At 37.0% G+C, this 17,963-nt stretch overlaps 1 protein-coding gene across 2 annotated transcripts in view; it reads left to right on the forward strand.

Annotated features, from left to right (window-relative positions):
- The first annotated feature begins 9,288 nt into the window (after positions 1–9,288).
- The window catches only part of ACSS1 (acyl-CoA synthetase short chain family member 1), a 69,347-nt gene continuing 60,672 nt past the window's right edge, over positions 9,289–17,963 (forward strand). For both annotated transcript variants that reach the window (XM_074287709.1, XM_074287710.1), the window contains exon 1: positions 9,289–9,785. In XM_074287709.1, the coding sequence (XP_074143810.1) occupies positions 9,392–9,785 (394 nt within the window). In that variant the 5' untranslated portion in view covers positions 9,289–9,391. The remainder of the gene's footprint in view (positions 9,786–17,963) is intronic.

Here is a 17,963-nt window from a genome sequence, read left to right on the forward strand (position 1 = left end):
CACAATGGGCACTGTATAAATAATGCTTATCTCTGTCCAGTAGGAAAAGAGAAGTAGAAAAGGAGAAGTTGTGGAAACAGATATAGAAAGAGACAGAGACAAAGAGAGAAGTTAAAAAAAAACAACACATAGACACACACACAGACAGAGATACACACAGAGAGAAATGTTAGTGGGGCTAATAGAAAAGATTGGAGGAGATGGCATCAAGGATGCCATGTAGAAGGGTTTGTCTTGAAAAGGGGCTACCTCTTTTTTGTTTTTAATTTTTAAAAAATTTAGGTTATATATGTACATTTTTTGCATATTCCTATATGAGTCATATTGGGAGAGAAAAATCAGAACAGGGAAAACTATGAGAAAGAAAAAGACGAACAAAGGTGAAAATAGTGTGTGTTGATCCATAGTTTCCATAGGTGTCTCTTTGGAAATAGATGCGTTTTCCATCCAAAGTTTATTGGAATTGCTTTGGATCACTGAATTGCTGAGAAGAATCAAGTCTATCATAGTTGTTCATTACATAATTTTGCTGCTGCCATTTACAATGTTTTCCTGATTCTGCTTTCTTTACTCAGCATCAGTTCATGTAAATCTTTCCAGGATTTTCTGAAATCAGCCTGTTCATAATTTTTTATGGAACAATAATATTCCATTACTTTTATATACTATAATTTATTTATCCATTCCCCAATTGATGGTCACCTACTTCCAAATCTTTGCCGCCACAAAGAGAGCTGCTAAAACATTTTTGCACAGGTGGATCTGAAAAGGGCCTACCTCTTGATCAGAAACAAAGAGGAAATAGTAAGGGGAAAACATTTGGGCAGTGTGCTATGAGGAGGGGAAAAGAGGAAGCTCTAAAGAGAACATCTTAATTTTTTTTTTTTCCAGTGAAGTATGAGTCAAGGTCCTCATCAGAGAGGATGGGAAAACGAGGTATGGGAGGAAACTTGAGGAGAGATGAAAAAGGGTTAGAATAGCCATTATGGTAAATGAGAGAATGAATAAATTGGGGAGGAGTACAATGATCCCTTTTATTACAGTGAAGATCCTATAGACATTACATAAATTTGTTGTGAACCCATTCAGCGGTTTTGTGATTTTTTCTTTAGTTCAGTTAGCAGCCTAGAGTAAAGGAGGTAGATAGTGGAAGCAATCTCCAGATTGGGTATGCAATATGTGATAATGATAGGTTAAGGGATTAAAGTATTAAAGAGTAGAGGATAGTTTAGAACAGTGATGACCAATTCAAATAGAAATGGAGAACACTAAATCATATATAAGAAATTCTGCCAGTCATATATTGACAGTTTTAAAATGTAATGTTATCTCTATTTTATTTTATTTTTATGTATTTTGCTAAATATTTCCCAATTACATTTTAATTTGGTTTGTGATACACTTAGGAGTGTTGCAGAGCAGGTTGTGTGTTTGATTTGATGTGTCAATTGGTTTACCAAGTGAAAGGGTAGGGGATGAAAAATAGTATAGAAAATGAAGGGATGATGGATCTGGTAAAGGATAGGGGGAATGGAAGTCACAGTGAGGACAAAGAGCAAGGCTGGGATTGTTAGGGGAAGGTGAAGGTGAAATGACTACATATGATCATATGATTTTACAGAAAGGGAAATATGTTACAGGAGGTATAGTCAGACATGTTTAACTGAAATGTGTGGGTTTTAGTGGACTGCAAGTTCTCCTCCCAACATATTTCCCTTTCTGTCAAATCCACTCTCACTTTTCAATCTCCCTTGTCTACTGGCTTCTTCCCTACTGCCTGTAAATATGCCCATGTTTCCTCTCAACCCTAAACCAGCAGTGTTACATATGTTTTGTGCCTTGAAAGGCTCTGGTTATTTTCTGTAAAGTTAATATGAACTTTACCAAGCAGTAGAGTAGGGAGAAAAAATAACCAGTCATATCTGCAAACTGCTTGCTACTTCCTTAGAAACCCTCTTTTGTTTGGTTTTAGGGAGTTTGCTTGATGGAATAAAGGGAAATAGTCTAGCCCTGTTCCATATATAATTTCAATAGTTCCTGTTATTAGGATTCCAGAAGATATCAACAAAAATTCTGTGAAATATAAAATAGGTATAGAAGCCTAGAGGTAGTAGGAATGGGTCACAGCTGCCTAAGGTGTGATTCAGTTAAAAAAGAAATGGTTAGGTAATGGTTAAGTAATTTATAGATTGTAGGAAGTACACCTCTAATCCAGGGTTAAAAATATCTTCCACATCCACTCTTTTCTCTTTGTCTGAAAAAAACTCATGTTAAATTTTGCAATTTGATAGAATGGAAAGAAGCTTGGAGCTAGGAGCCAGGAGATCTAGGAACCTGACCTAAATTTGTTTTTGTTTTTATTAAAACTAATCCTTTAGGTGAACTTAGACAATTTTTTTTGCTTCTTTTAGTCTGTTTCCTTGTCTTTCCTAGCACAGTGACTTTAGTAAAATTTGAACACTCCTTCTAACACAGTGACTGTGGCCATGGTTGAGATATTTCATTTCTCAGTGCCTCAAATAACCCTCTGAGATTAGAAGCTGCAAATGAGTCAATGATCTGTGCCTGTAGAGGGAGCTTCCAACGCTGGGAATTTCTTATATAGATGAAATTACAGATTTGGATCTATCCCAAACTTCTCCTTCCGGGAAAGGGTTGAATTAATGTTTAAGTCTCCCTCCAGTTTCAGAGTTCTAAAATTCTTTTACAAGAGGCCCTTCCTGTGGGAAATTATTCTCTTCCTGTGGATTTCATAACTTATGAACTAATATTTCCCCAAATTAAATTGCCAAACAAACCAGTTTTTCAAAATACTTCCACTTTTCAACATCTTTCTTGTTGATTATGCTTTAATTCTAGAGTGAGGAAATATTTAACAAGTTTTGTAAGGGAAAGTTTCCCTCTCTACTAGTTTCCTCATACCCTTCACTTATTTGAAGCAGAACTCATATTTTCCTCCAAATCTATCCCATTTTCACATTTAACCTATTTTTCTTTTTTAAATTAAATTTAAAAAATTTTCAAATGGAGATTTTCCTTCTATCTCCCCTCGTCACTCCCCCCCACAAGCAAAAAGACAAAATGTTTTGTGACATACAAATAGCCAAGAAAAACAGATTCGTACATTGTTCAATCTATATTCTGAGTTCATTACCATTCTTTAGGAAATTGGCAACATATTTCATCACAAGTGTTATGGAATTGTGGTTGCTCATTGTGGGAAAGTCCCCAAGAATTTCAAAGTTGTTTGTCTTTATATTATATAAATTGTTTTTTTCTAGTTCTATTTATTGTACTTTATTAGTTTACTCAAAAGTCTATTCATGTTCCTTTAAACTGTCTGCTTCATTTGCACAATAAGATTCCATCATATTTATATGCTATAACTTGTTTAACTATTCCCCAATTGATGAGTAATTCCTTAGTTTCCAATTCTGTCACCAGAAAAAGAGCAGCTATAAATATTTTTATACATATGAGTTCTTTTATTCTTTAATTTCTTTCAGAGCATAAAAGCTATATTGCTAAATTAAAAGATCTGCACAATTTAATAGCTGTTTGGGCATAGTTACAAGTTGTTTTCCAGAATGGCTGGACCATTTCATAGTTCCACCAATAATGCATCTGTTTTTCCACAGCTTCTCAAGCATTTGGAATTTTACTTCTTCTTATAACTTTGCCAATCTATTGGATATGCGATAGACTCATGACATTCTTTTTTCTAGTTTTTGGTGATTTAGAGAATTTTTTTTCCCCATATGGCTATTGATGGATTTCTTCCTCTAAAAACTTCCTGTTCATATCTTATGAACATTTATCAATTGGGAAATAGTTCTCATTCTTATAAATTTCCCACAAGTGTTAGAAAGATTTATTAGAGAAACTTACTCCAAAGATTCCCCTCCCTTTACCCCATTACCTGTTCTCTTCTCATTTTAGACGTATTGTTATTGTTTGTACAAAAATTACTTAATATTACATAATCAGAATTATATATTTTCCCTCTTGTGATCCTCTTTATCTCATTTGGTTATGGATTCTTTCTCTATAGCTGTAACCTGAAATTTCATTTTTTTTCTCCTTTAAGTTGCTTATGATGTCCTCGTTTAAATCATTAATCTAGTTGGAGCTTATCTTGGTTTATGACATGAGATGTTGATCTAAATTTAAGAGCTGTTAAACCATTTTCCAGTCTTTCCAATAATAATTGGATTTGTTGAATTCTTGCCCTAATACTTGGCATCTTTGGACTTACTAAACATTAGGCTATTGCGTTTTTTATATTATATAGCTACTATGTTTCACTTTTGCTTTTAATTATATACTCATTTCCCAATATACCTTTCTACTCCTCAGTTTTAATATTCCTTGTAATTACATTGAGTGGATTTTTGAGACAACATGAACAAGAGTCATGGGTTGCAATCTGCATTATTGGAAGGAACTCCCATATTGACTGATCAACCTCTCTATTTCTTAATTGTTTTGATAATTAATGTCCCAAATTGTTTTGATGATTAATACTTTGCAGTACACTTCAGATCTGGGACTGCTAGGCTTTTTCCTTCCTAGTTCTTTTTGATTTCCTTGTGATTCTTGACCTTTTATTCCTCCAAATGAATTTTATTATTTTTTTCAAGTTTTTATAAGGTATACATATCCTTTAGTAATTTGATTGATCTGGCAATGAATAAAGAAATTAATTTGGATAGGAGTATAATTTTTTATTCTATTGACCTGGCCTACCAATGAACAATTAATATTTCTCCAATTATTTAGATTTGTTTTTATGTAAAGAATATTTCACATTTATATTCATATGGCTCCTATGTGTGTAGAATCCCAACAATTTATATTTTCTATAACTATTTTAAATGGAATTTTTCAATCTTTTGGTTTTGCTTTAATAGTTCTTGAAATCTCATGAAGTCATGATCTTCTACTTGATCACTTTTAATTTTCAGGGTTTTCCCCCTTAAGTAAAGTTTTATACCTTTTGTTTCAGTCTTTTCTTTTCCAAATCTTGTATCCATAGCTCTCATTTCTTTCCCCATATTTTCATTTAGCACTCTCCTTTGGTTTTTAAGTTAATTTAAAACAAGCAATACCTCTCTCTTCTAGCAATTCTTAGTTTTTGTTTGGGGTTTTGCTTGTAGATGTTTTGGAATCATCATCTTCTCCTGAGTTTGTGTCTTGAGCATCTCTCATCATAGAAGCTCTTTATAGCTACATTCTTTTTGTGGTTATACATTCTTCTAGTCTACTTCCTGACTTTAGACTTGATGTTAGGATGAGGTTCCATATATTTTGAAGGGTATGTCTTGATTGAGCTCTTGTTCTCTTGGGACCAATTTCTATTTTCTTGTAATATTGAGTGTTGTAGATATCCAGGATCTCAGGAACAGCTGTAGCTGAGAACTTGCAGATTTTCAGTGCTTCCAAAGTGCTATATTGCTGGGCAAAGTCTCATTGCTGCTTTTCTACTTTGTGTTTTGTAAATTCTTGCCCTGGGTTTGGATCTACATAATATTCCTTTTGTTTTGCACTGTTAGTAGTTCCAGAAGACTTTTGCTAGACTCAGCCAGTTGAAAAACTCTGAGATTCTGGTCTTTGTTATATACCTGTAGGCTTCAGACTGACCTTGAGATTGCATGGAATATGTCCTCTGCTCCTGGGATCATAACCATATAGCAAAAACAAAAACTCACACTCTGTCTCCACCCCTCAGCCCATTTGCCATAACCCGGCAGGCTGCATAAATGTCTTCAGCAGGCCCGTGGGCTGTAGTTGAAAACCCCTGGTCTAGACCCTAAGGCTTGGGATAGCTCTTTAACCTGAATTCCACCTCAAGGGTGCAGGTCCTTAGTCCCTCCTGGATTTGTAATCAGGAACTGGGAGGTGAATGACAAAGCTGTCAGTTGGCATCCTGTACAAGAACACAATGCCCTGCTATGGCTCTATGACTTCTCCTTGCTCTTTGGCACGGTCCTCATGCCTTGTTCTCAGTGTCCAGAAACAACTTTTTCTGTTTCCTTATGCTGATTCAGACTGGAAAAATGACTCATCATGATTTTTTCTTCTTGGATTTCCCAATCAGGATTCAGTCTGGTGCATTTACTAGAACTTTGTGGAGGAGGTATGGGGGAAAGCTCAGCTGTTCTTTTTTCTTTTACTCTGACATTTAGGCTCCACTCATTTCTCTTGAAAGTATCCTCATCTTTCTGCTTACAGATTTGCAAAGAATAAAGCCATCCTTTGTTTTTTTTTTTTTTTTTTCTTTCCATCATCTTCATCCAATCATCCAATCAAATCTTCTCTTCTTTTTGTCCACTTTTTTTTTTTTTTGTCTCATACAGCAACTAACTTAATTCAGATCCTCATTCCCTCTACTGGAACAATTGCAATGGTTTCCTAATCCATTTATCTGTAATAACCTAAACTCCAATTCAATGATTCATAGGGTCATGGATCCAGAGCTGATAGGGGCCTCAAGGATCCCTTTATTTTTATAAATGAAGAAACTGGGGCCCAGCCAGGTTACAATTGAAATCAGAGGTCACTCAGATATTAGAACAAGGTCCATATTTATACTGTCTCCCCTCTCTTCTTTGTCCTCTTAATGTCTGTCTGCCAGATTCATCTCCTTGCCTCACAGGCCTGACTATGTCACTCCTTTATTCAAAAATTTTCTGAAGATCCTAGAATAAATAAACTCAGTCTGGTGTGTATAATTTGACTCCTGCCTATCCATCTTTCAAACACTGCATTGTACTCCTTGCACACTCCTCTCAGTTGGCACCAGAGATTTTAATTATTTTTTTCTTTCCTTTTAATCCCCTTTTTGAATGGGTATACTAACAGACTTTATACAAAGGTACATTCCTGCCTGGAGGTGGAAAGGTGAGATAGACCTGAGGTTGCTAATCTGGGGTCCTTGATCTTTTTTTTTTTTTCATAACTGCATTTTAGTATGATAATAATTTGTATTTTATTTAAACAATTAAGAACAATATTCTGAGAAAGAGTCCATAGACTTCATTAGACTACCCCTGGGTTCTATGATAGAGATTGAGAAGAGAATTCTTAACTAGAATAATTCATAATTCTTTATAGTACTCAGATTTTATATTTTTATAAGCGAATAGGAGGAGATCATTATGAAATTGGGACAACTTGAAAAAACTGGAATCCTCAATATGCATAGTAGCATTTGTAATGATGGTTCCTTTCCTATTTCCTTCTCCAAACTTGCCCTTTTATATTATAGTAAGGAAGTAGGGTCTATAGAGGAGATCAAAATAAAGGAGTTTGGGAACTATGTAATATGTCCTCAGCCAAATTTCTAAGTTTCTCATTTCTGGGCCTTGCACCAATAACTACTGAATTAAGGGCATGCTCCCCAAAATGTCATAAGGTAATGACAGATTGATTTTTTTCTCTTATCGTTTCTCCTTTTTAAATAGTTAATGTGAAAAATGAAGTCAAGGAAGGTTAAAGGATTTAATTAAGATGAACCAGTCAACATCAGGAACTGGGTTGGAATCCTACTGTCCTCCAAGCTCTGATTATTTGACAATGTTGCCTCTTGAATTGAAGATCCCATGAGAGAAGTTTAGAGCTGAAGGATCTTGAAAGGGCTTCTTGTCCAGCTTTCCATCCATGCCAAAATCTCTTTCAAAATATCACTAATAGGTGGTCACTTAGCCTTTGCTTGTACAGTTTATGGAACTTACTGTCTTCTAAGTGTACTTGTTTGGACAGCTCTTTTTGTCATAAAGATTACTTCCCAGAAAGCTGACTACCTGGTGACTACTCTGATTATTCAACCTCTACCACTTCATGCACATGTAATTATGGGTATCTTTAACTTGCAGTACTTTGTTGGCAAAGTAGAGCAGTAGGGAAAATATTCAGAGATTTTTCAATCTGAAGGAAAAAAAAACCCAACAACGATCATAAAAATGTTTACATTTAGTTGTTTGCTCGACTAGGTATATTTCTTCACATCATTAAGGTTCAACATTTTCATAAACATTTATTTCATATCCTAGTTATTATGCAAGATGAGGTTCTGGGTCCTGGGATTTAAACACAAAAACCAAAGTCCTTGAGGAGCTTTCCCTTGGAGGAGAGATTTAACACAGACAGATAAATAAATAAAAGGGAATTTCAAAAAGGGAGAGAGCATTAAAAATGAGGAGGAATCAGGGAAGATTTCCAAGAGGATATGGCACCTGATTTGAATCTTGAAGTAATCAAAGGAATCTTCCAGGGAGGAAAGAAGGAATGGATTTCAGATAGGAGAGACAGATGGAAGGGGCAAAGAAACAGGAGATGGAGTATTGAGTGTATCAAAGGGCTGAAAGAGAAGGTCAGCAAGGCATTGTGAAAGGTCTTAATTTGAAGGTAGAGAGCCATTGGACAGAAAAGTGATATCTTTGCATTTGGAAAACTAATGTGGAAGCTGAGTGGAGGATGGATTGGAGAGAGGAAACACTGAATGTACACAGTGCCTTTTCCCACCCCCCTCCCTAAGGGCAATAAGCATCTCTCTCTTTCTCTTTTTCTCTTTCTCTCATTTCCTTAAAGATAAAATATAGTGGAAAGAGCACTGGACCTACAGTCATGTAAACTTGGATTGAAAGCCTGACATTAGAGACCTTGAACAAGTTACCCACCAATTCTCTGGACCTCCATAGCTTTGTGATCTCAAACAAATCATCATCTTTCTGGACTTCGATTTTGGATTCAAGGATTCCTAAGGTCTCTCTCAGAACTAAGATTGTACAAGATTCAGATAATAGTTTTGCTTTACTAGATTTAATGACAACCTTCAAAACGAAACCAAAGCAAAACTTTACATTCCACAAGGCTCTCCTCATCCTCTCCACGTACTGAGAGTGCCTCTTAGAACGTTGCTATTTTCCAAGCCCTAAATTCCCCTCCTAAAATTATTACTTCCCTTAATCCCCCCACCCCAAATGACAGAAGGAAAGGGGGTGGAGGGGCAAAGATAATTGAACTCTAGTGCATGGACTTGGAGAAGAGAAAGGTACCTGACAAGGCGATGGAAGCTTCGAGGAGGGAAGGACAGCAACTACAAGCCCCCCCCCCCCCCTCCAGCTTTCCATCACGGGGAAAGTAGGGACGCTAAATGTCTTCTTTCTCTTTCTCACACTCTATCTCTCCCTCCACTTCCCCCCACCCCCTCCCTTCCCCCAAGAACTGGCAGTTGGGAGGGACTAAGAAGAATGGGAGGAGCCCGTTATTGGCTTGTGCCCGCCTCGCTGAGTTCCTCTAGTTTGCGTTGGAAGATTGCAGCCTGCTTGGGGTGCTGTGCCAAGATCCGAGGGGGCTCCAGGGAAACCGGGTCTGGGCTTGGGTACGCGCTATGAGTGCTCTGAGTCTTTGCGCCAGCGCCAGCGGCGGGGGCCGCGGAGTGCTCCGCAGTCTGTGCTGGAACCTCCGGGCGCTCCCAGGGGGCGTGGGGTCACGAAACTGGGGCCCTGGGCTGCCTCTGCAGCAGCACAGCCGACTCCTGGGCAGCGGCAACCCGGGCCTCTGGGCTGCCCGGGAAGGGGCCGGCAGCGCCGCCCCAGCGGTGACAAGGACCCTCAGCACCTACGCAGAGTTGTGCGAGCAGGCTGTCAGAGAGCCCCAAGTATTTTGGGGGCGCCTTGCCCGGGATACGCTGGTGTGGGACACCCCTTACCATACAGTCAAGGACTGTGATTTCAGCCAGGGCAAGATCAGCTGGTTCCTGGGCGGCCAGTTAAACGTGTCGGGTAAGACTAGAAATGGGGGTGGGATGGGGTGGCATTTCAAGGAAAGGGTGAAGGAACTGAAACTATCCCTTCTTTCCATTTCCTCCACCGTTTTACTTCTTCCTCGAACCCACAACCATTAGGAGCCCATTTCTACACTTTGCCCTGGCAATCTTAGTCCCCTGTCCCTAGCAACTCGTAGAACCCGGACATCAGTTCCTCGGAAATTTGGATACTCTTAGCAACCTGCCCAAACAATGCACTACTCCCAGCTCCCCCAGTCATCCTCATCTTCCCCAAGGAACCCATCCTATGCCGCTAATTCCTCCGGCTTCCTCTCTACTTTTATCTCCTTCATCCCTAACAATCTGTAGGCAAAGTCCGAAGTCACGTCATTTTCTAGTATCCTCTTCCCACTGTAAACCATAGATTCTCCCACAGAGCCCCTAAGAACCTTTCCGGCCCGAGAAACTCTTCATACTTTTCAACACTGATCATGATAACTTCCTCGGAATACTCGCGCTCCCCCTGCCCATCCTTCCCTCCTCCCCCCCCACAAGCTGCTTTTCTGCCAGCTTTGTGGGGCAGGTTGAGAGACTTAGTTCTTCCAGCTGCTGTCCAAAATGATTGAGATGTCAGAAGAGGCTTTTCCCTTCCCTAGTGCTATGGCTTTGTATTTACCCTTCCATGCTGGACTTTCTAGGTAGGTGATCAGTTTGTATTAGGCAGCTGGCTGGGACTTAGAGCCTCGAATAGGCAACTCAGGGAATTACATCCCACCCTGGTTCCTTCCTCTCCCCTCTGTCTCACACCCCAACTCCATGCCTGTGTCCGTGTTATAAGTTTGAGCTAGGAAGAGCTCTTGTCTCGGTTCCCCCAGGATCTAAACAGCTGCGGGAGTTCTGGCTTCCTCTCCTCCCTATCTTCTTTATTTCACCCCTGGGATTCGAGCTAGTAAATAAACTCCGAATAAAATTCCTTAGTGAAAACGAAACGACTCCTGCAGTCTGGTAGTTGGTCTGCCTTAGTGACTATCCCACAATACCCAGACGCATCACTCGGGCACCAGGGACTTACTGTCGGCTGGAGAAGTTGTCTAAGTATTAATTCTGCCCACATAAACAAATAAAAACATGCTTCCTTGTAACGTCCAAAAAAGAGTGAAGAGAAGAGACTTGGTCAATGAGCAGAGTAAATTAAAAAAAAAATTATCTTCTTGCTCAGATGATGCTTTATTTGCTGAGATGAAATTCCTCAGCCCTCTAGGAAACTCTTATTATTATCCTCAGGATAAGGTCGCCTATACGTTTAGATTTTCTAAGAGGTATACTTCATTTTCAAGGCCAATTACATGTAAGAATTTTGATACCCATATGGGTCTTCAATAATAAAGGGTCTTACACCTTTTATTTATTTTTTTTCTTGATTTCAAACATTAAGTCAGTTGGATCCATCAATTCACAAATATTGACTCAGACATTAAAAATATAAGGTACAGCACTAGGCATTTTATAGAGTAATAAAAAGTCATAGTAGGGATGTTACAAACCATCAAGGAACATATCATTCAGCTAGGAAGAAGAAGAAAATAGAACTCAAAATTCAGTATGGCATTTGTGACATATTGGAAAAAAACATTGGTTCTAAATAAGAATCTGAGTTTGCTTGCTCTGCCATTTAGTAATTTTAGGCAAATCATATCCTATGTTGAGTCTGTTCTTTTATAAAAAGAAAGGTTGGGCAAGAAGACGGTAAGGAACCTTACAGTTCCCCTACCCTTCTCCATAGCATTTAACATCTTTAACCATTCTGAACTTCTGAATATTCTTACTTTCTTTCTTTCTAAAAACATAAAAGAGGATGTATTCTTTTTCTCCCTGAGGCAATTGGGGTTAAGTGACTTGCCCAGGATCACTCAACTAGGAAGTGTTAAGTGTCTAGAGGCCAAATTCGAACTCAGGTCCTCCTGACTTCAGGGCTGGTGCACTATCCACTGCACCACCTGGCTGTCCCCTATATGTGTATTCTTGCATGGAGGCTGGAAGCTGAGCTAGATCAGTTGCTTGTTTCTTCTATTACCTTTCTAATGGTCCCTTCTTTGTTTCTTTGCTCCTCTTTCACACCCATTAATATTGATATTATTTGAATGATCTATCTCTCCTTGTTTCCCTTGTCTTTACTCTTTACCAAGTTGTATTACCCTAATTTCTACACAGATGACTCCTAAATCTATGTGAGCTGTTTTCTCATCTCCATATCTGAAGCAACAATCGCCTACCTCTAAAAGGTATCTTCACCAGAACAACCACCTGGCACCTCAAATCCATCATCTCTAAAACTTAATTCATCTTGCTCTCTAAATTTGGCCTTAGCCCTAATTTCTCTGTTTATGTTCATATATCCATCCTTCTAGTCACCCAGATTTAGAATCTTATAGTCACTTTAATTTTTTTTTCTTTTCTCTCATTCTATATTCCATCAGTTGACAAGTCCTATAGAAACAATTATCAAACTATCTCTGGCTTTGATCCCTTCTTCTCCACTCCTATGGCATCTGACTTACTCATCTCTTATTGTCTCAACTACTTGGGTTCTAACTGTTCTTTCTGCTGTTAGTTTATTGCTTCTCTGATCAGGCCTTTAAAATGGTACCTAATGTGCTTCTCTGATTGTGTAAATCATCTACTCAAAAAACTTCAATAGCTCCCCTTCTTTGATCAGTCCTTCAAAATGTGACTCTGTAAATCATCTATTGAAAAAACTTCAGTAGCTCCTCTTTGTCTCCTGAGTAAATATAAATTTCTGATCCTATTTGATACCCACATTTAGTTTCTAACTTAAATGTTCAGGCTTAAGTCTTCACATGCTTTGTGACAGTTTTAGTCAAGCAGGATTACTGTCTCTTAATTCTCATCCTTCCCTTTCCCCTCTCTTGTCTTTGTTCATGCTACCCATCTATACTTAAGTGGACTCCCCTACCACCTTCCCCCCTTATATTGTTGGAGTTTTTGTTTAAATGCTCTTCTTCCTTCAAGATCCAGTTTTATGAAATCCTGGAGGAAAGTGATTTTCCCTTTTTAGATTTTTCATGATCCTTTGTCTACACCTTTGGTTCACATTTATTCCAGTATCCCTTGGTGACCTGTGTATATGACTTTCATTCTCATGTATCCTTGAAATTATGGTCTAGAATGTATTTTATCTTCATTTCCTCTAGAATAGTGTCTTGACATCTAATATTTGTGAAATTGAATAAATTTATCACATCTATAACTGTGGTTTTTTATTTCTCTCAAAAGCTGTTCCTTCTTTCACAATTTCTGTTTTCACAATTTCTGTTATTAAGGGGCAGTTATAGTTGTCTTATCTACTATTAATCCAGTATAAATCTTTAATGCCTCCCCTCTTTTACTTCTAACTTCAAATAAATTGACAGTGATTATTTTGCCCCAGCAAGATCACTCAATCCATCACTTCAATGATATTCTCATTTCTATTACTTTAGTGGAAGCTCTCATCATTACCCTACACACCTACCAAACTTCCTTTCTCTAATCTCTTCTCTCCAATCCATGGCTCCAATCCAGAATTCAAAACAATATTCTATATGAAGTCTGATGAAAGCAGAATATAGTGGGACAATCTCCTTGCTATTTCTGGAAGCAAAGCTCTTCCTAACAAAACATGAGATAAAATTCAGTGTTTTTAGGCTGCCATAGTATACTGCTGATGTAAAATGAGCTTTTTCAGAGTAACTGATATCTAGCCATGCTCCCTCCTTCTTATATTTGTGAAGCTGATCTTCTGTACCCAAGTGCAAGACTTTACATTTATTCCAGTTGAATTTAATCTTATTAGATTCAGCCCAGTGGTCTAGTTTGTCAAGATTCCTTTGGATTCTGACAGTTCTCCTCTGTTAACTATGTTTCCCAGCTTTGTGTTGTCTGAAAATTTAATGAGAATCTCATCTAGGCCTTTATTCAAGTCATTGATATTAAACAAAACAGGACTAAGTACAAATCCCTGGAGGCATTCTGCTGGAGACTTTCCAGGATCCATAACATTGCTTTAAACAATAACTAGTAAAAACCCATTGGGGAAATTCAGTATGTAAAATTTGTTTTGGTTCTAAGTATATATAAAATACATAATTTTCTAAGCTTTCCTTTTCTGCTTGACTGTGTTTCTTTCTGGCTTGTTTTCTTTTATGCATTTAAAAATTCTCCAATATAACTCTTTTTCTGTTTTTCCTTTTTCTTTTTGAAATTCTTTTTCTCTCCCAATTGGAAAAAAAAGAAAAACAAATATCTTGTAGCAAATATTTATTGTCAACCAAAACAAATCCCCATATTGACTGGGTCTGAAAATGTAACTCATTTTATAGCTTGAAACCATCACCTCTTTATTAGAAGATAGTTGGTATGCTTCATTATTTGTTGTTTTGTTATTATTCAGTCATATTGCAATTGGATCTAACTCTTCCTGACCCCATTTGGGGTTTTCTTAGCAAAGATAATGTTATAGTTTGTCATTTCCTACTCTAGCTCATTTTATAGATGAGGAAACTGAGGCAAACAGAGTTAAGTGATTTGACCAGTTAGTAAATGTCTGAGGTCAGACTTGAATTCAGGAAGATGAGTTTTCCTGACTCCAGGTCCAGAACTCTATGCACTATGGTTTGCTTACCTACCCCATTGGTCCTCTGGAATTTTGATTGTTCATTACGTTGGTCAGAAGTCTCAAGTCTTTCAAAATAGTTTTTCTTTAAAATCTTGTGGGTTTTGTACAAATTCTTCTCGTGGTTCTGTCTACTTCACTGTGTACCCCTTAGGAATCTTCCCAGGATTTTTATGAGACTACTCCTTTAGCCATTTTTAATAGTATAACAATATTATATTATAGATGTATATTTTAATTGATTCATCCATTCTGTCATTTTACATTTCCAAAGAATTGTACATATTTTCTTACATGAGCCTTAGAACCATTCAGTGAGGTAGTGCAGTAGAAATATTATAGATATTATTATTTCTTTTCTAAAGATGAGAAAACTGGGGTTAGGAGAAATTAAGTAACTTGCCTACAATAACACAGTAAATGTTATAGGCAGGATTTGATCTCTGTTTTCCTAACTCTAAGGCTAGTACTCTATCCCCTTTAGCACCTCAATTTACTTTTGGCTGTCCATTTGTTGTTCTACATTCTTGATATATGACCACCACATTTTGTTTTACACTCATATTTGTCTTTGATAATTTTTATAGCATTTATCTTTTATTATTTAAGTATTTCTGAAATCTCTATGTTCCATGATTCTTAGTCACAAAGTATCACTGGGAGAATTTTAAAGAGTAAGCTTTTTGTAACAGGAAGTAGTTTGAGGTCACTGAAAGTACTTCATATTTTCCCAGATGAAATATAGCATAATATTCTTCTTTCTGGGTCAAAGTGGTTGTTTTCAACTTCTCTAGGATAAACATATTAATGGACTAATTGCATTCAACAATCATTTATTAAATGTCTGCAGTGTAAAAGGCACTTGATTGAGTACTGGGGATACAATGACCAAAACTCTGGAGACACAGTTGATTGTATAGCCAGAAAACTTGTATTTTAGTTCTGACTCTGATATATTTTTTACGGATATGATTGTGGACAAGCCAGAAAAAACATTCCAAATCACAGTTTTCGCATTTGTTGAACATACTTGTACTAACTCCCAAGTTTATTGTAAGGAAAATGTTTTGTTAAATTAGGTAGCTAGGTGGTACAATGGATAGAGTAGTGGGCTTGGAGTCAGAATAGATCTGAGTTCAAATTTGGCTTTATAATTATATGATCTTGGGCAAATTACTTAACCTGTTTGCCTCAGTGTCCTCAACTGTGATATGGGAAGAATAACATGAGATAATATTTTTTAAATACTTGGAACATAGTAGGTGCTATATAAAAGCTACTATTATTATTAAGCATAAAGTATCATAAAAATGACATCCTACTATGGAGATGAAAAAAACCAGGCATCTGAGTTGGTATTTACTGTTGTTTGTTGTTAAAAAGATCGAGTTGGTATTTACTGTTGTTTGTTGTTAAAAAGATCACCGACAGTCTCCTTCCTCTGTCCTATTTATTTAGAGTCTTTCTGTCTTGAGAACCTAATGATCAATTTCTTCATGCCTTTAAAATTGATAACTATATGGAAATACATTTTTTTTGTATGTACTTAGCTCTTCCTAATTTATCCTGTTTCGGTGCCATTTCCAGGTTTTCATGATCAGGTATAAGGGCAAAATCCAATTAACTCTGGAAATGACAGCAGATTTAGCTGCTTTCATAAACTAGTCTTTGTTTTCAGAAAGCAAGCTTTTTAACATAATTATGAACTCAGAGGTCTGACTGTCTCCTGATCTCTTCAGGCACCTCTGTTCTTTATGATTAAAACCGTTCCTGACTGCTCAACTGGGTTGTGAATTGGATCATGAAGGAGAAACACAACAAACCAGAATGCCACATACACTGCTCTTTAGTAACACTTTAGAATACTCTGGGACCAAGATATATACATATATATATATATATATATATATATATATATATATATATATATATATATATATATATATATATATATATATATATATATATATATATATATATATATATATATATATATATAAAATTTCCTTTGATTCTAGAGTCCTTTTCTGGCAGACTCAGTCTGATTTTTACTTTTTCCAAAATGCATTTTATTTCTGAAATTCCCATCATCTCTCTTGTTAGATATCTGATTACTTTTTCCAAAACGCATTCTATTTCTGAAATTCCCATCATCTCTCTTATTAGCTATCTTACTTGATATAGTCACAACTAGAACAAGGGAAGGTTGAATCTTCTTGAAATTCTTTGACTGTGTCTTCTTCACTTGAGCATAGAAAAAGAAAAAGAAAGAAAGAAAGAAACATGGTATTAGATTGGGGGGTTGCTGGAAAAGTTGGGGGACCTTAGCTTTTGGAAAATCTCTGGAGTAGGGGGTGTAAAAAGTGTGGGAGAGAGCCACGGTTCATTTGATCTCTAATAGAATGAAACCAAGTTGGCCTGTTTGATTGGCCTGTTACAGTAACAGGGGGTGGTATTATGTATTTTTCCAGTGTCATTATGGCTCTGGTCTCTTGCCAGTTTTTTTTTTCTAGGGAAGGGTACATTTAGGAATGGGATTATACCAATCAGGGCTAGCCAAGAAGCCTGGAAGTTTTAAATGAGATCACTTGGGGTGGGTGGAAGGCAGGACCAAAGCCATTTGTGAAAGCCATATGCCTTTTGTCTGGAAAATAGAGGTTTATATGATTTTTCATGTTTATGGTCTTTTTTTCTGTGGTTAGAATTTCCTTGCAGGGGCATTCTAGGAAATCAATTTTTCTGTTTCTCAAATCCAGCTTTTGTTGCATGACAGATATTGAAATAGATTTTATAAGGTATGGTCTTTATGTCAGAGAAATCAGGAAATGACAAAAACAAAAGCATGGAGGGTTATGATGAAAATAATTTAAAAAATACTTGATTAGGCTTTCCTATATTCTAATCTCTCTGGTCCCAGTTCTCCATCTGATTGTATTTTATATATTCAAAAAACAAGTTTGTATACACTTACAATTTTAAGCTAAGTTGTTGAAAATTTGTTTTTAGTTGAAGTCAGTAAGTCAGGGTTTTGTATATATGCTTTAAGATTCCTTTTTTGTCAGAATAAAAACTATTGTATGGCTTTGGTCTCATTTTCATGACATACTCATCAGTAATACAGCTATGCTCATTCGCCCAAGATAGCAAATCATTTAATTCTTTGGAGTCCAGGTTTCATTCAGTGCCTTATACATAGTCTTTCACAAAATCAGGAGTACAGACTCACACCTTACAGGAGGGGTTCATCTTTTGTGTGTGTGTGTGTGTGTGTGTGTGTGTGTGTGTGCATATGTATGTGTGTGTGTGTGTGTGTGTGTGTGTGTGTGTGTGTGTGTGTGTGATGGACTCCTTTGCCCATCTGAAAAATTCTCTGAATATTGTCTCAGAATAATGTTTCAAAATTCATAATGAAAGCACATACTAAATTTCAGGTTAATGAAAATAAAGGTGTAATTTTTTTCCTCATGGACCCAGGGGATCGATAGAACCCAAGTTAAGAATTCCACTTTTGAAGATGACTAG

This window comes from Sminthopsis crassicaudata, chromosome 2 (genome assembly GCF_048593235.1).
Source record: "Sminthopsis crassicaudata isolate SCR6 chromosome 2, ASM4859323v1, whole genome shotgun sequence".
Lineage (NCBI taxonomy): Eukaryota > Metazoa > Chordata > Mammalia > Dasyuromorphia > Dasyuridae > Sminthopsis > Sminthopsis crassicaudata.